At 46.9% G+C, this 20,794-nt stretch overlaps 1 protein-coding gene across 1 annotated transcript in view; it reads left to right on the top strand.

Annotated features, from left to right (window-relative positions):
• TDRP (testis development related protein) overlaps window positions 1-20,794 on the top strand; it is a 467,895-nt gene that overhangs the window by 341,455 nt on the left and 105,646 nt on the right. The window contains exon 3 of the mRNA XM_078647898.1: window positions 9,199-9,258. Within this exon, the coding sequence (XP_078504024.1) occupies window positions 9,199-9,258 (60 nt within the window). The remainder of the gene's footprint in view (window positions 1-9,198; window positions 9,259-20,794) is intronic.

The raw sequence follows: 20,794 nt of genomic DNA, 5'->3' as shown, positions 1-20,794 counted from the left end.
CATGAGCTGAAGTGATCCGTCTTCCACCAACCGGTGAGGGACACCCTTCAGCCTAGTCAGGAGGCGGGGGGTATGGTGGAGTCAGATTGGAAAATCCCAAGAAAGTTCCAGTAGAACCGGAAACCTAACTTGCGACCTCCAGAATGGCGTTACCAGAACCACGGAGGCTCCCTATCTGCGAACCAGGGCCGCCGCCTGAGTGATCATGGAGAATGGACGGAGCGCATACCCGCTCTCCTGACTCCAATCTTGAGTGGACGCATCAGTCGCCATCGCCAGCCGGTCCGGCCTCCAACTAAAGAACCAAGGAAGCTGCTGGAAGAGGCGACATGCAAAGAGGTCGATGCAGAAAGGACCCCAGCGTTCCTGCAGACTGAGAAAAATACCCGGGTCCAGCTTCCATAAACTAGCGTCCCGCAAGTATCGGGAGTGCATATCTGCCACTAAATTGTCTCGACCTGGGAGATACTCTGCCGTTACAGAGATCTCTATGGATAGACAAAACGCCCGGAACTCTTTCACCATGTTCGCCAAGGCTTTGGATCGGGTGCCACTCAGATGATTGATATACCTGACCGCCGACACATTGTCTATTTTCAGGAGCACTGAGACCTGGGCACGATCCTTGGTCCTGCACTGGACCGCACAGGAACCCGCCAGAAGCTCTAGACAATTGGTATGAAGTCGTTGTTCTTGAGGAGACCAACTTCCTCTGGTGGAGAACTCCCCACACCACGCTCCCCAACCTGCCCGCCTGGCGTCCGACTCTATCACCAAGTCGGGAGCGGAACCGAAGATAGCTCTTCCATTCCAGGCCTCCATGTGTGTTAGCCACCACTCCAATTTTTCCCTTACCGCTACCGTCAGAGGGACCACCTGGGAATACATCTGGCCTCTCCGCAGATGGTGCGCTTTCAAGCGCTGAAGGGCCCGGTAGTGCAACGGGCCTGGGAATATTGCTTGAAAAGAGGCCGAAAACAGACCCACCAGACGAGCAAACTGGCGCAGAGAAGTCCTTTGCCTGGCTAGGTTTTGACAGATCTCGTGACGAATCTTCGCCACCTTCTTGGAAGGCAGACTTAGCGACGCCGAGGTGGAGTCTTTAACGAATCCCAGAAAAACCGCTTTCTGCGTCAGGACCACGAGGGCCTTCTGCTCGTTGATCACGAATCCGAAGTCCTGGAGCAAAGACACTGCCATATGTAGTTGACTCCGCAGTTCTAGAGGACATTAGGCCAAGATGAGAATATCATCCAAGTTGACGATCTAGCGAACCCCGTGCGCTCTAAAATATTCCACCGCCAGTTTGAGAACCTTGGTGAAGCACCACAGGGCTGAACAGATCCCGAATGGGAGAGACAGGAACTCATAATCTTGACCCTGCCATAGAAATTGAAGGAACCGTCTGTGCGGCGGAAATATCCGTACCCCTAGGTACGCATCCTTTGGGTCCAGACGCACCATCCAATTGAGTGGCAGAAGGACGTCCCTGAGCAGATGAATGCCCTCCATTTTGAAATGCCTGTACACTAGCCACTCATTGAATTCCCGAAGGTTGATGACCGGCCTCCGACCCCCCTCGGGCTTGTCTACTAAAAAGATGTTGCTGAGAAAACCTCCAGGGTGAACCTCTGTACGGCACACCGCTCCTTTGCGGAGCAGGTCTGCCACCTCGTCCACCATGACTGCATCACACCTGCAGAAAACTATTGGACGTGGACGGACGTCCTGGGGGTGGGAGCCGTAAAACTCAACTTGGAACCCCAGCACCATCTGGAGAATCCAAGCTTCCTTCATCCTGCTGTGGGACCGGAGTCCGGAGGAAGAGGACAGAGGAGAGGCGGCGACCGACCAGCCGTCACAGGCATCCGGGTCTGTAGCAGCCGCTACTGACTGCTATGCCACCGCCGTATTCGCTTGTGTAGTTTTGTCTCACAGATGGATAGCCTGGTAGAATTGCCTCTTGCAGAACTAGTACCATATCTTCCCCCAGCCATGATTTATTTATAAACAGTAAGCCAGGTTCTCTGTCTACCAAAAGGTTGAAGATGTGGTACTTTTTTTAAATTGAATTAGCATCGATCAGCATACAGTCTAAAGAATGTTTTTTGGAGGTGGTGTAAGTTTGCGCCACAGATCAGCCTTTAAAATGGTGGGTGGTTTCCTATTGTTGGTGGTGTTAACTATTGTAGGACAGAGAAAGTGTTATTTTAATGTATTATCTTCTTCCAAAAGGCTTAGAAGACATTTTTTAGGTCTCGGCCTAGCGGTACACTGCGCAGCAGTGTTCACGCAGCCAGAGTCCTATTGTACGCGTTTTGAAAATGGACCTGTAAATTCCACACGCTCGTATGTGTGTTTTTTCCTTTCCGGTCTGCTATTGGCCTTTGCCTGTGTTTTAGTTTTAAAGGGAGCATACCATAGGTCAGAGGCAGGCGCATAGCTCTGCCCCTGGCCTATTGGTGTCTGTTACGCGCATTTCCTGACATATGCTTTAAATTATCCCGGCCAGACACGGGCGGGTTATAATGGAAAGCATATGTCAGGAAAGGCGTGCGCACCACTCCCGGCTTTGCTTTTTCCCCCGATTGCTTTCAGATTCCCTCAGCGTGGCTCAGGCGGCCGACAAGCACATAGGGACCCGACCTTCCTCAGTACATCTGGGCTAACCGGAGCAGAGAGGGGAGCGCTGGTACTAGTGTTTTTACGGCCTGCGGACGACGCACCCTCCCCAATGAACCTAGGGCTCTGTCTGCTTGGGTAGAGGCATCCGTGCTGCAAGAAGCTGAAAGTGCTTCCACGCTTCAGGCTCTCTCGGCGAACATTAATCTGTCCTGGGAAGTAGGCGCATCCTTTCGCTAACTAAGTAAAGCCACGCTTCGAGATCTCACGTGCCGGGAAGCCCTCCCTCGAAAGCAGCGTGGGTAGGAAGCGGTGCGTCCCGCACCCGTCTGTGGAGTGGGGCGCGGGGGATGCTCCGTCTCTGCGTGAAGTGCACCCCATCCCGGGCGGTTGTTATGGAATCTAGGTCTGAGAGGACGGCACACAGCCTTGCACCTCATCCCGCGGGCTGCAGCCCTGTGTTTGTGTCATTGTGCTACTGTACTCTAGCGCTGTATGTAGTGCACGCTGCACAAAGCGCTCATCACTTATACTCGGGAAGAGCAGTGGAGCTTTAAGTGGGATGATAAAACTAGGGGGGCTCGTAAAGGGGCGTGGCCACTGTAATTAAGGGTGTGATTTAAAACATAAGCTAGAAATCTGTGTTTAGCACGCTGTGCCGCCCGACTTGTAGTTTGATGTTTTCGTCATTGCATCCAGAGATAAGATACAAGTGACATCATACCTACAACAAGTTAGGACCATTGGCTTTGTCAATGGATGTTAGTTGAAGCTGGGGGTGCACCTCATCCCGCGGGCTGCAGCCCTGTGTGTGTGTCATTGTGCTACTGTACTCTAGCGCTGTATGTAGTGCACGCGGCACAGAGCGCTTGTCACTTGTATTGTATTGAAGACTTATATAGCGCAAAACTGCCACTCTACGGGTATCCTGGCGCTTGGATCAAAGAGGAGCTCTAAAAAGAACCAGAGTCAGTTATCTATGAAGACAGGCCTTATACTCGGGAAGAGCAGTGGAGCAGGAGGGTGCCACGCGCGCACACTGCGCTCTAAGCTCTATAGTCAGGGCTTTAAGTGGGATGCAAAAACGAGGGGGCTCGTAAAGGGGCGTGGCCAATGTAATTAAGGGTGTGATTTAAAACACTTAAGCTAAAAATCTGTTTTTAGCGCGCTGTGCCGCCGACTTGTATTTTGATGTTTCTGTCATTGCATCCAGATATACGTGTGGCATCATACCTACAACAAGGCAGGACCATTGGCTTTGTCAATGGTTGTTAGTTGAACCTGGGGGTGCACCTCATCCCGCGGGCTGCAGCCCTGTGTGTGTGTCATTGTGCTACTGTACTCTAGCGCTGTATGTAGTGCACGCGGTAGAAAGCGTTTATCACTTATATTCGGGAGGAGCAGTGGAGTAGGAGGGCGCCATGCGCGCACACTGCGCTCTAAGCTCTATAGTCAGGGCTTTAAGTGGGATGCAAAAATTAGGGGGTCTTGTAAAGGGGCGTGGTTTAAAACACTTGAACATTATGAGCAGTGTGTGTTTAACGGCCTAGTGGCGGCAGCATTCGCAGTATACTTACGGTAGGGGCGGGCAGAGTTCGTACCGTTCGGCGCGGGCAATATTGGCGGTGGGTTGAGTACTTAACGCGGTATAAGCAGTGTGTGTGCTGCCCAATGGTGGCGGTATTGATATGGTGTTATGGCTCAATGTTAGCGGTATTAGCGGAGTGTTACTGTTCAAGAGTGGCAGTATCAGCAGGGTGTTTGCGGCTCAGAGGGGGCTGTATTAGCGGTGTGTTACTGTTCAAGGGTGGCAGTATCAGCAGGGTGTTTGCGGCTCAGAGGGGGCTGTATTAGCGGTGTGTTAATGTTCAAGGGTGGCAGTATCAGCAGGGTGTTTGCTGCTCAGAGGGGGCTGTATTAGCAGGGTATTGACTGCTCGGTGCAGGCAAGTTAAGCAGTGTGCTACGTGGTTCTCGCAGTAGGGCTAGCGGTGGTTTCACTGCGTAGCGCAAGCGGCATTAGGAGCGGGGTTGACGGATACTGTCAGTATCAGCGGGATGTTTACTGCTCACTGCACCCTCACACACACCACACTCTCACACACACCGCACCCTCACACACACCGCACCCTCACACACACCGCACCCTCACACACACACACACACACACACCGCACCCTCACGCACTCTGCACCCTCACGCACTCTGCACCCTCACGCACTCTGCACCCTCACGCACTCTGCACCCTCACGCACTCTGCACCCTCACGCACTCTGCACCCTCACGCACTCTGCACCCTCACGCACTCTGCACCCACACCACACCCACACACTCTGCACCCTCACACACTCTGCACCCTCACACACTCTGCACCCTCACACACTCTGCACCCTCACACACTCTGCACCCTCACACACACTGCACCCTCACACACTCTGCACCCTCACACACACTGCACCCTCACACACACTGCACCCTCACACACCAAATCCCACTCAGTGCCACATGATTACACGCCACATAATTACACTCTACTGAATGCAACACACTCCACACAATACCACTCAGTGCCACATAATTATATGCAACATAATTACACTGCACACAATGCAACATACTCCAAATACCACTCAGTGCCACATAATTACACACCACATAATTACACTCTACTGAATGCAACATACACTCCAAGCAATACCACTCAGTGCCACATAATTACACACCACATAATTACACTCTACTGAATAAAACATACACTCCTCATAATACCACTCAGTGCCACATAATTACACGCAACATAATTACACTCTACTCAATGCAACATAAATACACTCCAGATAATACCACACAGTGCCACATAATTATATTCTACATAATTAAACTGCGTTCAACAGTCCAAATACCACTCAGTGCCACATAATTACACGCCACATAATTACACTGCACTCAATGCAACATACACTCCAAATACCACTCAGTGCCACATAAACGCCACATAATTACATAGCACTCAATCCAACATACACTCCACATAATACCACTCAGTGCCACGTAATTATATGCTACATAATTACACTGCACTCAATGCAACATACACTCCAAATACCACTCAGTGCCAGATAATTACACACCACATAATTACACTCTACTGAATGCAACACACGCTCCACACAATACCACTCAGTGCCACATAATTATATGCTACATAATTACACTGCACTCAATGCAACATACACTCCAAACAATACCACTCCGTACCATATAATTAATGCTACATAATTACACTGCACTCAATGCAACATACACTCCAAATACCACTCAGTGTGACGTAAATACACGCCACAAAATTACACTCCACTGAATACAACATACACTCCCCATATTACCACTCAGTGCCACATATTTACATGCCACATAATTACACTCTTCTCAATGCAACGTAAATACACTCCACATAATACCACTCAGTGCCATATAATTACACACCTCATACTTACACTCTACTCAAGGCAACATAAATACACTTTATCTGTCTATCTCCCTCACTGTATCTATCTATCGCACTCACTCTATCGCCCTCCATCGATCGCCCTCCCTCTACCTATCGCCCTCACATTGTCTATCGCACTCTATCTATCTATCACATTCACTCACTCTATCTATCGCATTCACTCACTCTATCTAACTATCGCATTCACTCACTCGATCGCATCACCACAGCATCACTCAGCACCACCACAGCATCACTCAGAGGCACCACAACATCACTATGCGCTACCACAGCATCACTGAACGCCACAGCATCAGTCGTCGCCACCACAACATCACTCAGCGTCACCACAGCATCAATCTGTGCAATCATTCAACAACAACTGGTTCAAATATGTTCTCTCAATGTTTCAAGCTTTATTACAAATGTCACAAAAAGATGTTAATATTTCACTTTGGTTATTGGATTTTCGTCACAATAAAATACACTGAACATAATCTTCACAAAATTATTTACAAAAGCTATTGCCATTATAAATTACAATAACTTTTATTTAAGTATTAATTATTAAAAAAATTAAAAGCCATTTTTATTTGTAATATCAATACATCTAAGTCACGTAAATACAACACATATTGCATTACAAATGCTATAGGTGTGGCATTTGCGAAAGGTAAAACTATTGGCATTGTAAATGACAAAGCTATTAATTTTGCTATTTTCAAAACCAAAACATAAATAAAAAATTTTTAATTTACAATACCAATAGCTCAAACTTTCCTAATGCGAGACCTATTGCATTGCAAATGCTTGTTATGTATGGGCATATGGATTGTGGTGAGTCTGGTTGAAAATGAGGGGTTAGGCTGTGGAGTTGTCTGAAAGGTGGACTTGTGCGATAGACAAGAGCTGTGAAGTTAAGATTAGTGTTGAGGATATGCTTTCTTTTGCGGTATAGGCTGAAAACAAAAATAACATCCTTTCAACCACACACCCTACACCATGTAACTTGCTAGCCGATTGGGCAAGTGCTTCAAATGCCCCAAGTAGTGGTAGTATCCGCTACACAAATGCTACAGTACAATACTTGTCTATTATTGGTTTCTAGTTGTCCTCACCCGTTTAACTTTTACTATGATGGTTCCATAGAGCTGATAGTGTGATTATACTATAAAAACCTGTTACTATCCCTCTACAAGACTTGCAGATGCATAGCGAGGTTATACTGTATCCAAGCTGTAAACATGTCCTTACGTTTTTGTGTTGCAGTCCTGGTTTCTGCTGGAAATTCTCATCCACTTAATTGCCAAATTACCAATTTTCTGGATGCCTATGTCCAGACAGTTTTCAATTGGAGTTCTCCTTCATATATGTGCTGTTTCAAATTGGGACATTCAAGTGCAAACAACCCTATTTTTGTTATAGTACTCATCCTATAACTCTGTGCCACCTCTAGAACACCAGTTGGATTCTCACTTTCTTGTTGAGTATAACTCGTAAAAACTGGTGCAAAATGTATTCTGTTACAGCTTTGGACAATATAACCATCCCTCAAGCTCCTCATGGAGCATGCAGTTTAGCAATCTGTAGTCTGAGCTGGCCAAGTGATTGTTTTCAGCTCTTTTGTTATTTGCCTTAGCAGCCATTTTGTAAAATGAGTTGTTTTCACGCTGAAACCTTAATTCATCAGCACACCATTTGACTTGAATCTCCTCCCTTTGCAGCAGTAGTACCTTTTCCAACATCGCTGAGTTTTATTTTTTCCTATGAAGTTTTATCAGTGCCAGATAATCGTATAGCAGACCCGTTTCTGTGAAAAGAAAAAAAAACACACTTCAGATAGGAGACCACCATTGTGGCGTGCAGTGGGCTGCAATCGGAGCTTAAATGCAACTTTCAGTTTGTGATGTTATTGCAGCATGTTGCTGTGCCTTGAAGGGTAAGAGTAGCGCGGTGGTGTTCTATTGCTGAGGGTACAGTGCAAATGACGAGTGAAATAAGGGATGGACGGACATAATCAATACAGGATTTCTGTGAATCTTTTTTTCTTTTGAATCTCAACGGTGCGGCCATCCTCATGGGACATAATAGAAGTCTATCGCAGATAAGTTACCATCACAGTGATCATTTTAATCACCGTAGACTTCTGTTGATGGTTTTGGACAGCTTCCAGTGATTTCCCAGGGAAAATGGTTTCTCTGCCAGACGCTTACTACGCCATGAACATGTAATCAGTCCTATTTGAACAGAATGAAGTGGAGAAACTATTTTTGGGCTCTACTGATTTATGGGGCTATGCCATGTAACTTCCTTCCCAGTCTTTTAAACGGCGAGGGTTTACTGTTTGAAATCTAGGACTATCTCAAATGGCATTGTAGCTTGATTGTATACATTAGCATTAGGTACCTAAATATGACAGACACTTGATGCGGGAAATTTATAGAACCATTGAAACAAGTTTGTTTTATTGAAACTTTCACAGTAACTGTTTAACCAGCAGTTATAGAATATGTAATAAATAGGATTATTGTTTATTGCCCACTTAAACAACAAAAAACAGATTTATAAAAAAATGTTGAGCAATACAATACATTAGTTCCCCGCCCATCCTGCCTAAATGATCGGGTCTTGTGGCTTAGTGGACTAATGCGTCCACATAGGGGCCTGTGTTTGAACTCATGGTCACAGGTTCAAATTCCTTCAGGTCCACTCAGCCCTTCATCCTCCTGAGGTCGATAAAATGAGTACCATTGAGTTGGGTAACAATAAATATCTGTTGTTCAGTGATAAGATACCCTTCTGGGTGAACGTGTGCTTTATAAATACACGTTATGTTATGTGTTAAATGGCCTATTATTTCCAAGCGCAGATCAAAGTGGATACCCATTTTCTAGAACGTAAACTGACATAGTAGAAGAAGCAAAATCCGGCACAGACAAATAAGACTACGTTTTGGAATATTTATTTAAAGAAAAGACAGAATAGGCTCCCGAACACTGATGCTTTCAGACCTAACAAACAGTACATGCAAAACTTCTGAACATGTTTTTTTGTTTTGTTTTATTTAGACCTATTTTTTCTTTTCAGAATAAGGACCAGTTGCCTGCAGATGAAGTTCCATCCCAAGTGTCACAGCTTGCCACAAAGGTAGGCGTTTCCTGTAGTAATATGCTGAGAAATACATGTAATGTCTAACCTTTTTAGGAATGGCCTTTGAGACAGCATTAACTGTTTTGCCAGGTAATTGTTTTCCGCAAAAAATAATACATGGAATACATAGAGGGCTTCTGGTCAAAGCCAAGATGGAGATCCTAGCGCCCTGGCTCCTCCAGCTGTACAATACAGCGATCGATGAGGGACGGTTCCCACCGACTTTACAGGAGGCTTTCTTGGTATAGCTGCACAAACCTGACAAAGACCCCACAGCGCTGGGCCCGTACCGCCCACCGGCAATGCTGAATGTAGATTATAAAGTCTATGCCAAAATCCTTGCAGAGCGGCTGGCGCCGGTGGTCCCGCACCTAGTGCACCCAGACCAAAACGGCTTTGTGCCGGCGCGGTCCACCTCGCTGAACCTTAGGAGGTATTTTAGGGTAGCGGTGGTATTTTAGGGTAGCGGCGGACGCGACAAGAGACTGGCCTAGAGTGGGGTGCCTGGTATTAGACCTGGAAAAGGCCTTCGACAGCCTCGAGTGGGGGTATCTGCAGTCAGTGTTGGAGAAATATGAGTTAGGTGCGGATTTCCTGCAGATGGTGGACCTCCTGTATCGCAATCCAGTGGTCCGTGTGAGGTTGGGACTCTACATCTCAGAGGCGGTAGCGGTGGGCAGGGGCACCAGGCAGGGGTGTCCGCTGTCCCCGTTGCTCTTCGCGCTGGCCATGGAACACCTGGCTGCGGCCATGAGACAAACTCTGGATGTTGGCATTCCATTGGGGGATGGTGTGCACCAGGTGTCGCTATATGCTGACGACCTGCTGGTGTCAGAGATGTGAGTAACATCGCGGAGTGCTTGGATCGCCTGCTGGGCCGCTTTGCAGAGCTCTCTGGGCTCCGGGTAAACACAGGCAAGTCCGGCCTACATTTAAATACCTGGGGATCCATATTTATCGCCAACCGACTGACCTTTTTGACGGAAACTTGAGTCGAGCAGTGACAGCGCTCAGATCGGCTTCTGGCCCACGCTCCCACTGACACCCACAGGCAGAGTAGCCCTAGCTAAAATGGTCATGCTCCCGCATCTGCTGTACCATTTCACTAACCTGCCATTGTTTCTGCCCGCTTCCTTTTTCTCCATGCTCAACAAGGTACTGCGTGACTTCATCTGGGGTTCATCCCGCCATCGGCTGGCACTCGGGAAATTGTTCCTCCCCACAGGCAGAGCCGGACTAGCTGCCCCCTGCTTCGAGCATTATTATCTGGCTGCGCAGCTCCAGTGGATAACCCGCTGGCAACGGACAGGGGGAGAGAGGACACAGCTACGGGTGATCCCCCATACGCACTGGAACGCATCCTCATGCTGTTTCACCCACTGGCAGCCCCGGAGCGTCCCACCCCGCTGCTGCTGATGGTGGCATACAGGTGCTTCTGTAGGACACTGCAGCTTACACGGGCAGTGTCCCCCTATGCACCGGCGGTACCTTTTGGAGGGCTCATCGGGAGGCGGGGGGGGTTCCTTCACATCATATGATAGAAAGATGGCATGACGCAGACATACAGACGCTAGGCGACCTATACAGAGACGGGACGCTGACACCGTACGAGACACTGGTCACTGACGAGGGGCTTCCCAGGGGGGTTCCTGCTGCACCACTCCCTTCTGGCGCACATGACGACGGGGTCGGGGGGATGTCACGACAGAGCCTGAACAGCACCTCACTATACAATACCTCCACGTCATTGGTAGGGGAAGACATCTGGTTAAATGGTTTGCTGCATCCTTGAGAGCGCACACGGATATAAGCCTGGACGCACTGAGGGGTAAATGGGTGCAGGACCTGGGGCGAACACAAGCAGATAAGGAATGGGAGAAAATCCTCAAGAGTCCAGTGCGGATCCCCCGGAACATGCGCTTCCGCCAAATACAGGTCTACATAATTCATAGGGCCTACCTCACTCCAGCTTTAACAGATACTTTCACAGAGCGGATGCGTCCTTTACCAAGTGTGGCGAAGTGGATGCCGATCTACTCCATCTTCTGTGGAGTTGTACAGGGCTGGGTACCTACTGGGGGGACATCAGCGGGCTCCTTGCGCAATGTACTGGACACGTCATACCCTGTAATTGGCCTGAATTTCTCTTGCACCTTTTTAAGAGGCCCCCAAAAGATAAGGTCTCGTCCCGATTTTTGGACCTGGTGATGGTAGTGGCAACGCGCCTCCTCACCAAGAGGTGGAACTCGCGGGACCCTCCTAGCGTGCAGGCTTGGACCCTGTCCCTTCATGCATGGGGACTGCTATAGAACGGGAGGAAACAGTAGGACTCCGCCGGGAGCACATGGCAGAGTGCTGGGAGCACATGCTTAAAGCCCTGCAGTCGGCAGGAAATATTGTGAGTGGGGGAGCGGCAGAAGATTAGCCGGGGTCATTGGCAGTTGGGGAAGGCGCATAGCGGACACTACATCTGACTTCTAGACTGGTGCTACACACGGTGCTGCAGCACAGGGGAATAGTGGGGATTGGAGGCGTGTGGGGGCGGGGGGGACCCTTTCTGGTGAGAGACTGGGACAGGTTGGGGGACAATACCTACTGTATGTTTATGAACATGTCGCAATTTGCTTGTTTTGAATTAGGAAAATTAGGAGTTTTACTGTTTTGATATATGAATCATTTCTGTACACTGGGCTGGGTCACACAGGCTCTTCTAGATTAAGGATGCACTCTAGCACATACGCTAACTCTGGGAATACTTATACACTGCACTACAGTGCCTAAGGGACACAATATGCTCTATGCGACAGAGCGTTGGTCATAACCGCAGAGATGTACTGTATGGAAATTCACATGTATTGTAATGTCTATAAATGCAAATGCCAATAAACAGATTTGACAAAAAAATAGAGGGCTTCTGGTCAACAGACTTAATCTGTTTTTCTTTTGACCCCCCTTCCACAGAATATTTCATGGGCCATAGATCAGCCCCTTTTACCCATTGGCTCCCTTACTTCTTTACTGCACAAAGCCTGAGCACTTTGTTCAAAAACTCATAAAAATGGTTCCTTTCTCTATAGTTTCAAAGCTGATTCGAAGTATGCTTTTCAAATAGTTTTAATTTTGTATATTTAGTTTTGCCTGCACTCTTTTTTAGGTCTCGGACCGAAGGCTGGCTTGCCAGCCGGAAGTCGGAGATTTAATGATGTTCAGTAGGGCAGTTTAACCGGCCTCTCTGCTCTGTCTCTCCTCCATTGGCTGGCTTCCTAAACGGAGGCCAGCCATTGTAGGAGAGAGGCGTCCCTCGAAAGAAGCTCAGTCTCTTTCGGATTCAGGGGCGTGTTTGTGCTGTTCTTTCCACTTTTAGCCACGCCCCTTTTTAGATCGCCGAACACGCCCCCGAATCCGAAATTTTCAGATGTTTGAGGCCGCCATTGTTGCCCGGCCGCCTTCGAGTCTTCCAGTGAGTGCTTGTTCCTTGTTTGTGTTTTGTGCCGTTTTTCGTGTTGTGCCGCACAGGATCACAGGTACGGTGACAACGCCTCTGATTGGTCCTTATGATAATATAGCTTGCTTGTTTCACACACTTCAAATGTCAAACTCATTTCCATCTTTTACGCTCTGCCACTTTCTAAAATGTCACCAGCTGCCACTGCTCACACCTACAGTTCCAGCGCCACTCTTTCTACATAGCTCGAGGCGGAATACAGCATGTCGGTGCTTTGTTGCCCTGTTGCTGCAGTCTACTTTCTCCGAGACACCTCCCTGCCCTAGCAGGCCTCCAACAGATGCCCTGATGCTCCGCTTTTTATAGGGCTTGGGACTGTAGATGCCAGGAACCCTCAAAATAAACACAGCTTTCTTGCCAAGCCACCCTTGGTCGGGCGAAAGACATTCACGCTGCACAGGAGGAAGAGAAAACATGTCTCAACCCAGTAATAGGTGGAAAGTGATAAATATGTGGTAGAAATGCTGTCGGAACAGCCTTCGTTTGACCTGAACACTCATCACACAAGCTTGGCACATCCACTGCATGTTTACCTCCGTCCGACCTCAAAAGTGGAAACAGAGAAATTACGTGACCCTGGGTAAATCACTCTGACCCCCTGCACTGTGGCGCCATTGTCTTTCATAAATGGAACATGTACAGAACAGAATGTGGGACACTTCCTCGAGGCACTGAAGTTTGTGGAGTTGCACTATACAAATGTCCTCATCCTCCCAGGATTATGACAGGAAGAACGTATATAAAATATCCCTGAACAAGAGAATATGGGGGGCTTATTTACAAGCCACAAATGTGAGACTGATTAAAAACAATGGACTTTTTGTGTTATCTAACAAGAGCAAAAGCAGATTTATGTATTGGCAGTATTGGGAGAATTCCCGTAGGACGAAGCGAATGTACTACTGTATTAAACATTGAGGGTGTTAATATTAGCAGCTTTATATCGTCACATAACACCTACTTTGTGTGTGGTAATAAAGGATATTACCAATTACCTGTTGGATGGTCATGGGTATGCTACATATCCCATTTGTTACCCCCTGTGTTTTTAGCCCCTGCATCATATCATCTTGACCTGAAACTGTGTAATGATATTTCAAAGAATAGATATAAACGGACAACAAGTACTGATGAGATTGATCAGACAGACACCGCTCTGCAACAATATGTAGATTTCAATTTGGGTTTGTTTTTCTTTGTGGGTGCTGCATTGAATAGCAGAAAGATCAGACGATTGACTCGTGTAGTGGAAGCTGTCACCAATCAGACAGCTATGGCACTTGGGAACATTACAGAAGAACTGCAAATTGCAAGAATTGTAGCACTCCAGAATCGGATGGTGCTCGATGTGATCTTGGCTGATCGTGGTGGTGCATGCCGCATCATCGGAAGCAGTTGCTGCTTCTTTATACCTGACCACTCACCTTCAGTTTATGACTCAATCTCTAAATTGCATAAGATTTCTGCAGACATTCACCCAGAGACTGGTACATGGACATTTTCAAACTGGATATGGACACTCTGTTACTTGGGGCTGGAAACTACTGACTATTCTATGTATACTACTGGTGATACTATTTACATGCTGTACTTGTATACAATGTGGTCTCATGATTTGCTCTATGTGCATTATTGCTTGTACGCCTGCCAAAAGAAGTGTTACAAAAGAACGGCAAATGTTAAACAGTGAATTTACTGATATGATGAATATCAATATACAGGAAGCAGATCCAGATTACCCTAGACAGACAAATCTCTTCAGCAAATGCTGAAAGGGTAGTCTGTGGTAGTTTAGCAATAATTAGGTTAAGCATTAGCAGAAGACATCCGGTATTTAGAGACTATCTTGCCCGTTTACGGAATCCATTTTGTATTTGTCGGCCATTTTGTATGCCATGTGCTCTGTCCTACCTTCCTGTCAACTGCTCTTGAAATCTGCCTAGAGACAAGATATGTTTAGTCTCCTCTGCACATGCCCAGTAGAGCTAACAGCTGTCCTCAACTTGTAACTGTCAAGATGTGCCCACCCAAATTAGCTAACTGTCAGCCCTTCCCACTTGTTGCTAGCACACCCTCTGTATGACCTTATATATATTTGAAACCAGTACTCTGTACCTTGTACCACCTTCATTTCAGCCCCTGTGTGGGTATAAAAGGACCAAGCTCCTTCTAGTCAGTGTGCTACCTAATACTATACCGAAGGGTGTTGTGTGAATGTAGTTCCACCTCATGAGGTATAATAAACTCTTTGTTCGAGGCATGTGTGCTGCTGAATTTGTATCTTTCCATAGATCGCCGCCTAGTGTTGGGTCCGGATGATTGCACCTTGTTGTCCTGGAAGAGTCTTCGAAGTATCACAAGATAGGTGGCTCCTCCCCTGGACTACAGTGCGCATGGGCATCCTCTCCATCTTCAGATTGTTTTTTTCCGCCATTGGGTTCGGATACTATTCCTTAACTCCAACTTCGGAACTGAAAGTTTTCAACTTTCTAAGGCCAAAAGGCCTTCTACCTCGACAGTTTTGTTCTCGTTCGGTACCCCTCCATTCGAAATTACTTTCCATCTCAATCCGGTCGTCGACGCGGGCCGTTGGACCTTTTCGACGCCGCATGGGCCTGCTGCCAATGAAGAGGACCCTGTTGAAAAAGTGCCCACAATGTCACTCCAAATTCCCACATACTGATAAACATACAGTATGCAACAAGTGCCTATCACCCAGGCACAACGAGGAAAACTGCCCAGCCTGTGCTCAGTTCCGGTCGAAGAAAACTATCCGGAACTGAAGAGCTGCTAGACAAGAGATGCAGCGGCAGGCACTGGAACTGGAGAACATTTTCGAAGACTAACATGACCTCACAGAAGCGGCCGACTCCGATCTAAAAATTGTCACCGTAGAGGACCCGATGACCAGATCACACCGGGGCAAACTGTGGGTACCAAGCCCCCAACCCCCGCTTTCACCACAAGACAAGGCTACGGTCGAAGCATCGCCTAAAGGCCTTAGCCGAGATCGACAGACTCCTTCAGAGGCCCCGCCTTCCGGCTCTGCTCGGAAGACTAAACCCTAGCCTTTTGATATCCTAGAACGAGCAATTCTATTCCCAAAAAGACCGTACAACCTAAATCGGTTGTAGAGCCGAAGAAGTTCGTCGATACAAAAAAGGGCGTCAAAACAAAAAAAATCGTCGACCCGAAAAAGTGTCGATCCACAAAAACCAGATCACACTATAAAGACTGTGTAAAACACTAGAACGGGGTATTAGACCAAGGAATCTGCACTTTATCCTATGTAATTTGGTTAGTGGATTAATTGTGGGTGCTATGTAGCCTGAAGTCAAACACCCCTAGACTTCCTGACAAATTCACAACAACAAAATGCTACAGCACCCCACACAATGTAATTTGCACAATGACATTAAATACAGTGTTATAAAGAAATACTGCAGTAGGACTTGAGATTCTTTTCTTGCTTTTATTTGTGTTCTTCCAGTTTAAAAAGCGGAGAAGAAGCGTAGCCACGTGCACACTGATCTAATAGAAGAGGACTTCCTTTTTGACACTTTTCCCATCTCAGAAAAAAGTGTACGTACACTTCCTATGTTGAAAGGGGTACTAAAACACGCGCTTGACATATTTAAAGACACAGCCAGAGCACGTGTCCTCAATCCCAGAATTGAGAAAAAGTACAAATCTGCACCTGCAGACCCTACTTATATCAGGTCACAGTTGCCATTGGACTCACTAGTCGTATCAAACGCTCGAAAGCGAGCTAATTCACAAACAGGAGATGCTCCCCCTCCTGACAAGGAGTCAAAGAGATTAGAAGCCTCAGGCAAAAGGGTAGCCTCCCAGGCAGCAAATACCTGGAGGATTGCAATCACACAGGCTCTATTAGCACGCTATGATAGAGCACATTATGACCAACTGGAGGGTTTATTACAACACCTACTAGAACCGTTTAAAGCTAAAGCTAATGACCTAATACAGGAAGGCAAATTTATCACTAACGCTTCCATTAAATGTGCACTTGACGCAGCTGACACAGCAGCTAGGTCCATCAACACGAGCGTCTTAATACACCGGCATGCGTGGCTGCGCATTTCCGGCTTCAAAAATGAAGTGCAAACAACCATCCTCAAGCAACCAGTTAACCCAGATTTCCTGTTTGGCTCTGCAATAGATACAATGTTAGAAGAAATTAAAAAAGATACTGACACTGCTAAGTCTATGGGCGCACTTCAGTTTCAGCAATCCAGAGGTTCCTTTCGTCGCTCCTCCTTCAGGGGCTCAGGGAGAGGCAACACATCTCAAACTTCTTCTACATTAAAAAGTAATACCCAGAGCCATTTTATAAAGGCTCCAACAGAGGAGGTTATAGAGGCAATAATAACAAAGGCAGAGGACAGGGCGGCAACAACACCAGAGCCTCCGCCGCAACCAAACAGTGACTTGTTCACGCTCCCTCCAGACCACTTAACACCAGCCGGAGGCAGACTAACGCAATTCCTACCAGTCTGGAACGACATTACCACACACAGGTGGGTGAGACAAATTATCCAGTGTGGTTACTGCCTGGAACTTACTTCTACTCCACCCAACATACCACCCAGACACCGTCCAATGTCCAGAGAGCACATCACGCTGTTACAACAAGTGATCACATCCATGCTAGAAAAGGGAGCCATAGAACCAGTTCCTTTTCAGCACCAGGGAACAGTAGTATACTCTTTACTTCCTAATCCCCAAAAAAGACGGATCCCTCAGACCGATACTGGACCTCAGACCTCTGAATCAATACATACTCTCAGAGCATTTCCATATGGTCACTCTACAACAGGTACTCTCGTTACTCCAGCAAGGCGACTTCCTTGCTACATTAGACCTAAAAGATGCATACTTTCACATACCTATACATCCAGCTCACAGGAAATATCTGAGGTTCACAATAGAAGGTCACCATTACCAATTCAAAGTTTTCCCCTTTGGGGTAACTACAGCACCAAGGGTTTTCACAAAATGCCTAGCAGTAGTAGCAGCACACCTCCGAAGGCAACACATCCACGTGTTTCCATACCTAGATGATAGGCTCATAAAAGCCAAATCATACGAACAGTGTGCAAATCATATGTCTCAAACAATCCAGTTGCTGCACAGTCTAGGATTTTCTATAAATTACCCAAAATCACATCTGCAACCCTCCCACATACAACAATATCTAGTAGCAACATTAAATACCTTGGTGGCAAAGGCATATCCGAATCCAGCCAGGATAGCCAGCATACAGACCCTCATTCAAAGATTTCGACCACAACACTCCTTGCCAGCTCGAGTGTTCATGCAGCTTATAGGCATGATGGCCTCCTGCATATTCATTGTCCCTCATACCCGACTTCAAATGCGTCCATTGCAAGAATGCCTCGCATGGCAGTGGAACCAGGCTCAAGGACAACTGAAAGACCTAGTGTTGGTCGACAGTCGCACTTACAACTCTCTGCAGTGGTGGAATCCACAAAACCTTTCCAAGGGGCGCCTGTTCCAAGAGCCAGTTCCACAAGTAGTATTGACAGCGGACGCATCACTGATAGGTTGGGGAGCCCACCTACTTCAATACACAGTCCAAGGGCTCTGGACAGTCAAGCAAAAGGCACTGCATATAAACCACTTAGAATTGCTAGCAGTATTTCTAGCCATGAAAGCCATCCAAAAATACATGTACAACAAGGCTGTGTTAATCCGGACGGACAACATGACAGCCATGTACTACATCCAGAAACAAGGAGGGACACACTCCCCGCAGCTGTCTCACCTAGCACAGAGCATATGGAGGTGGGCAATTCCAAAAAACATCTTTCTCCTCGCAGAACACCTACCAGGGAAAGACAATCAAATAGCAGATCTACTAAGCAGACACAGCCAACAAATACACGAATGGGAGATTCACCCTCAAGTTCTCCAACCATTCTTCCAAAAGTGGGGACATCCAGACATAGATCTGTTTGCCACAAAAGAAAACTCAAAATGCCAGTCCTTTGCCGCCAGGTTCCCACACCCGTTGTCACAAGGCAATGCGATATGGATGAACTGGTCAGGCAGATTTGCGTACGCTTTTCCACCAACCCCACTGATTCCATTAGTGGCACGCAAACTAAGGCAACAGTCACTCACAATGATCCTGGTTGCTCCCACATGGGCAAGACAGCCATGGTACACGACGCTCCTAGAACTCTCAGTAGTTCCCCATCAAAGACTGCGTCTATTGCCGCAGCTATTAACTCAGAACCATGGAGAAATCAGGCATCCAGATCCCAATCAGATGAACCTAGCGATCTGGCTCCTAAAGTCTTAGAATTCAGATATCTTAACTTGCCTCCAGACAGTATGAACATTATCAAAGAAGCAAGGCGCCCAACTACTAGAGCATGCTACGCAGCTAAATGGAAAAGATTTGTAATTTATTGCAATAATAACCAAATCAATCCATTAGATGCCTCCATCCAAGACATAATCTGTTACTTATTACATCTTCAAAGATGCAATCTGGCATACTCTTCCATAAGACTACACCATGCTGCTATAGCAGAATATCTACAAAACAGACAACATGTGTCCCTGTTCAGAATCCCACCTATCAAAGCATTTATGGAAGGCCTGAAAAGAATCATACCTCCAAAACATCCACCTTCGCCAGTCTGGAACCTAAACGTAGTGCTTACCAGACTTATGGGGCCACCTTTCGAACCACTCCATTCATGTGAATTACAATTCTTAACATGGAAGGTGGCATTTCTGATTGCCATTACCTCCCTCAGGAGAGAGAGTGAGCTACAGGCATTAACCATTCAAGAACCTTTAATGCAAATACACCACAATAAGGTAGTGCTTCGTACTAACCCTAAGTTTATGCCAAAAGTTATATCCACGTTCCATATCAATCAGTCAATAGAATTACCAGTTTTCTTCCAAAACCCGCAGTCAGTGGCTGAAAGAGCCCTACACACATTAGATGTAAGGAGGGCTCTGCTATATTACGTTAACAGAACCAAATCATTCAGAAAAACAAAGACACTATTTGTTGCTTTTGCTCCACAACATAAAGGGAATCCCATTTCAAAATCAGGAAGAGCCAGATGGATAGTTAAATGCATTCAAATATGCTATCAAAAAGCTAAACGCACTCTAACAGTTCCCCCAAAAGCACACTCAACGCGCAAGATGGGGGCATCCATGGCTTTCCTAGGAAATATTCCCCTTGAAGACATATGTAGGGCGGCTACATGGTCTACCATACACACTTTCACTAAACACTACTGTGTGCACGTGCAAGCAAAGCAGCAAACTGCTGTGGGCCAGGCTGTCCTTAAAACTCTTTTTCAAACTGCTGCAGCTGGTACAGGTGACCACCGCTAGAGGAGATACTGCTATACAGTCTATGCAAAGATATGAATTCAGCAGCCCACATGCCTGGAACGGAATATGCTACTTACCAGTATGCATCTGTTCTTGGCATGTAGGGCTGCTGACATTCATATCGCCCACCCTCCTTCCCGGTGCCTGTCACAACTGCATTAGTCTTTCTACATACATACATGGTCATCTCTCACTTTTCTATACTCCACCTTTGCCACAATGGCGAAAAAACAATCTGGAGATGGAGAGGATGCCCATGCGCACTGTAGTCCAAGGGAGGAGCCGCCTATCTTGTGATACTTCGAAGACTCTTCCAGGACAACAAGGGGCAATCATCCGGACCCAACACTAGGCGGCGATCTATGCAAAGATATGAATGTCAGCAGCCCTACATGCCAAGAACAGATGCATACTGGTAAGTAGCATATTCCTTTTTCTATTCCAGTTTCTGTGCCAACTTCTTACTATTAGTCTAAGGAATCTGAGCAGAGAAGGGTGAATCCCTTGCACTAGTAGGCCTGGCTGAGGCTTGCTACTACAGGCAGCCCACTGTAGTTGTCCTGGGAGGTAATGTTCTAAATCCAGGGCTTCCATGCCTCCCTGCATGGAATAAACCAGTAG

This window comes from Lissotriton helveticus, chromosome 6 (assembly GCF_964261635.1).
Source record: "Lissotriton helveticus chromosome 6, aLisHel1.1, whole genome shotgun sequence".
NCBI lineage: Eukaryota > Metazoa > Chordata > Amphibia > Caudata > Salamandridae > Lissotriton > Lissotriton helveticus.
This window is presented reverse-complemented; position numbering and strand designations above follow the sequence as displayed.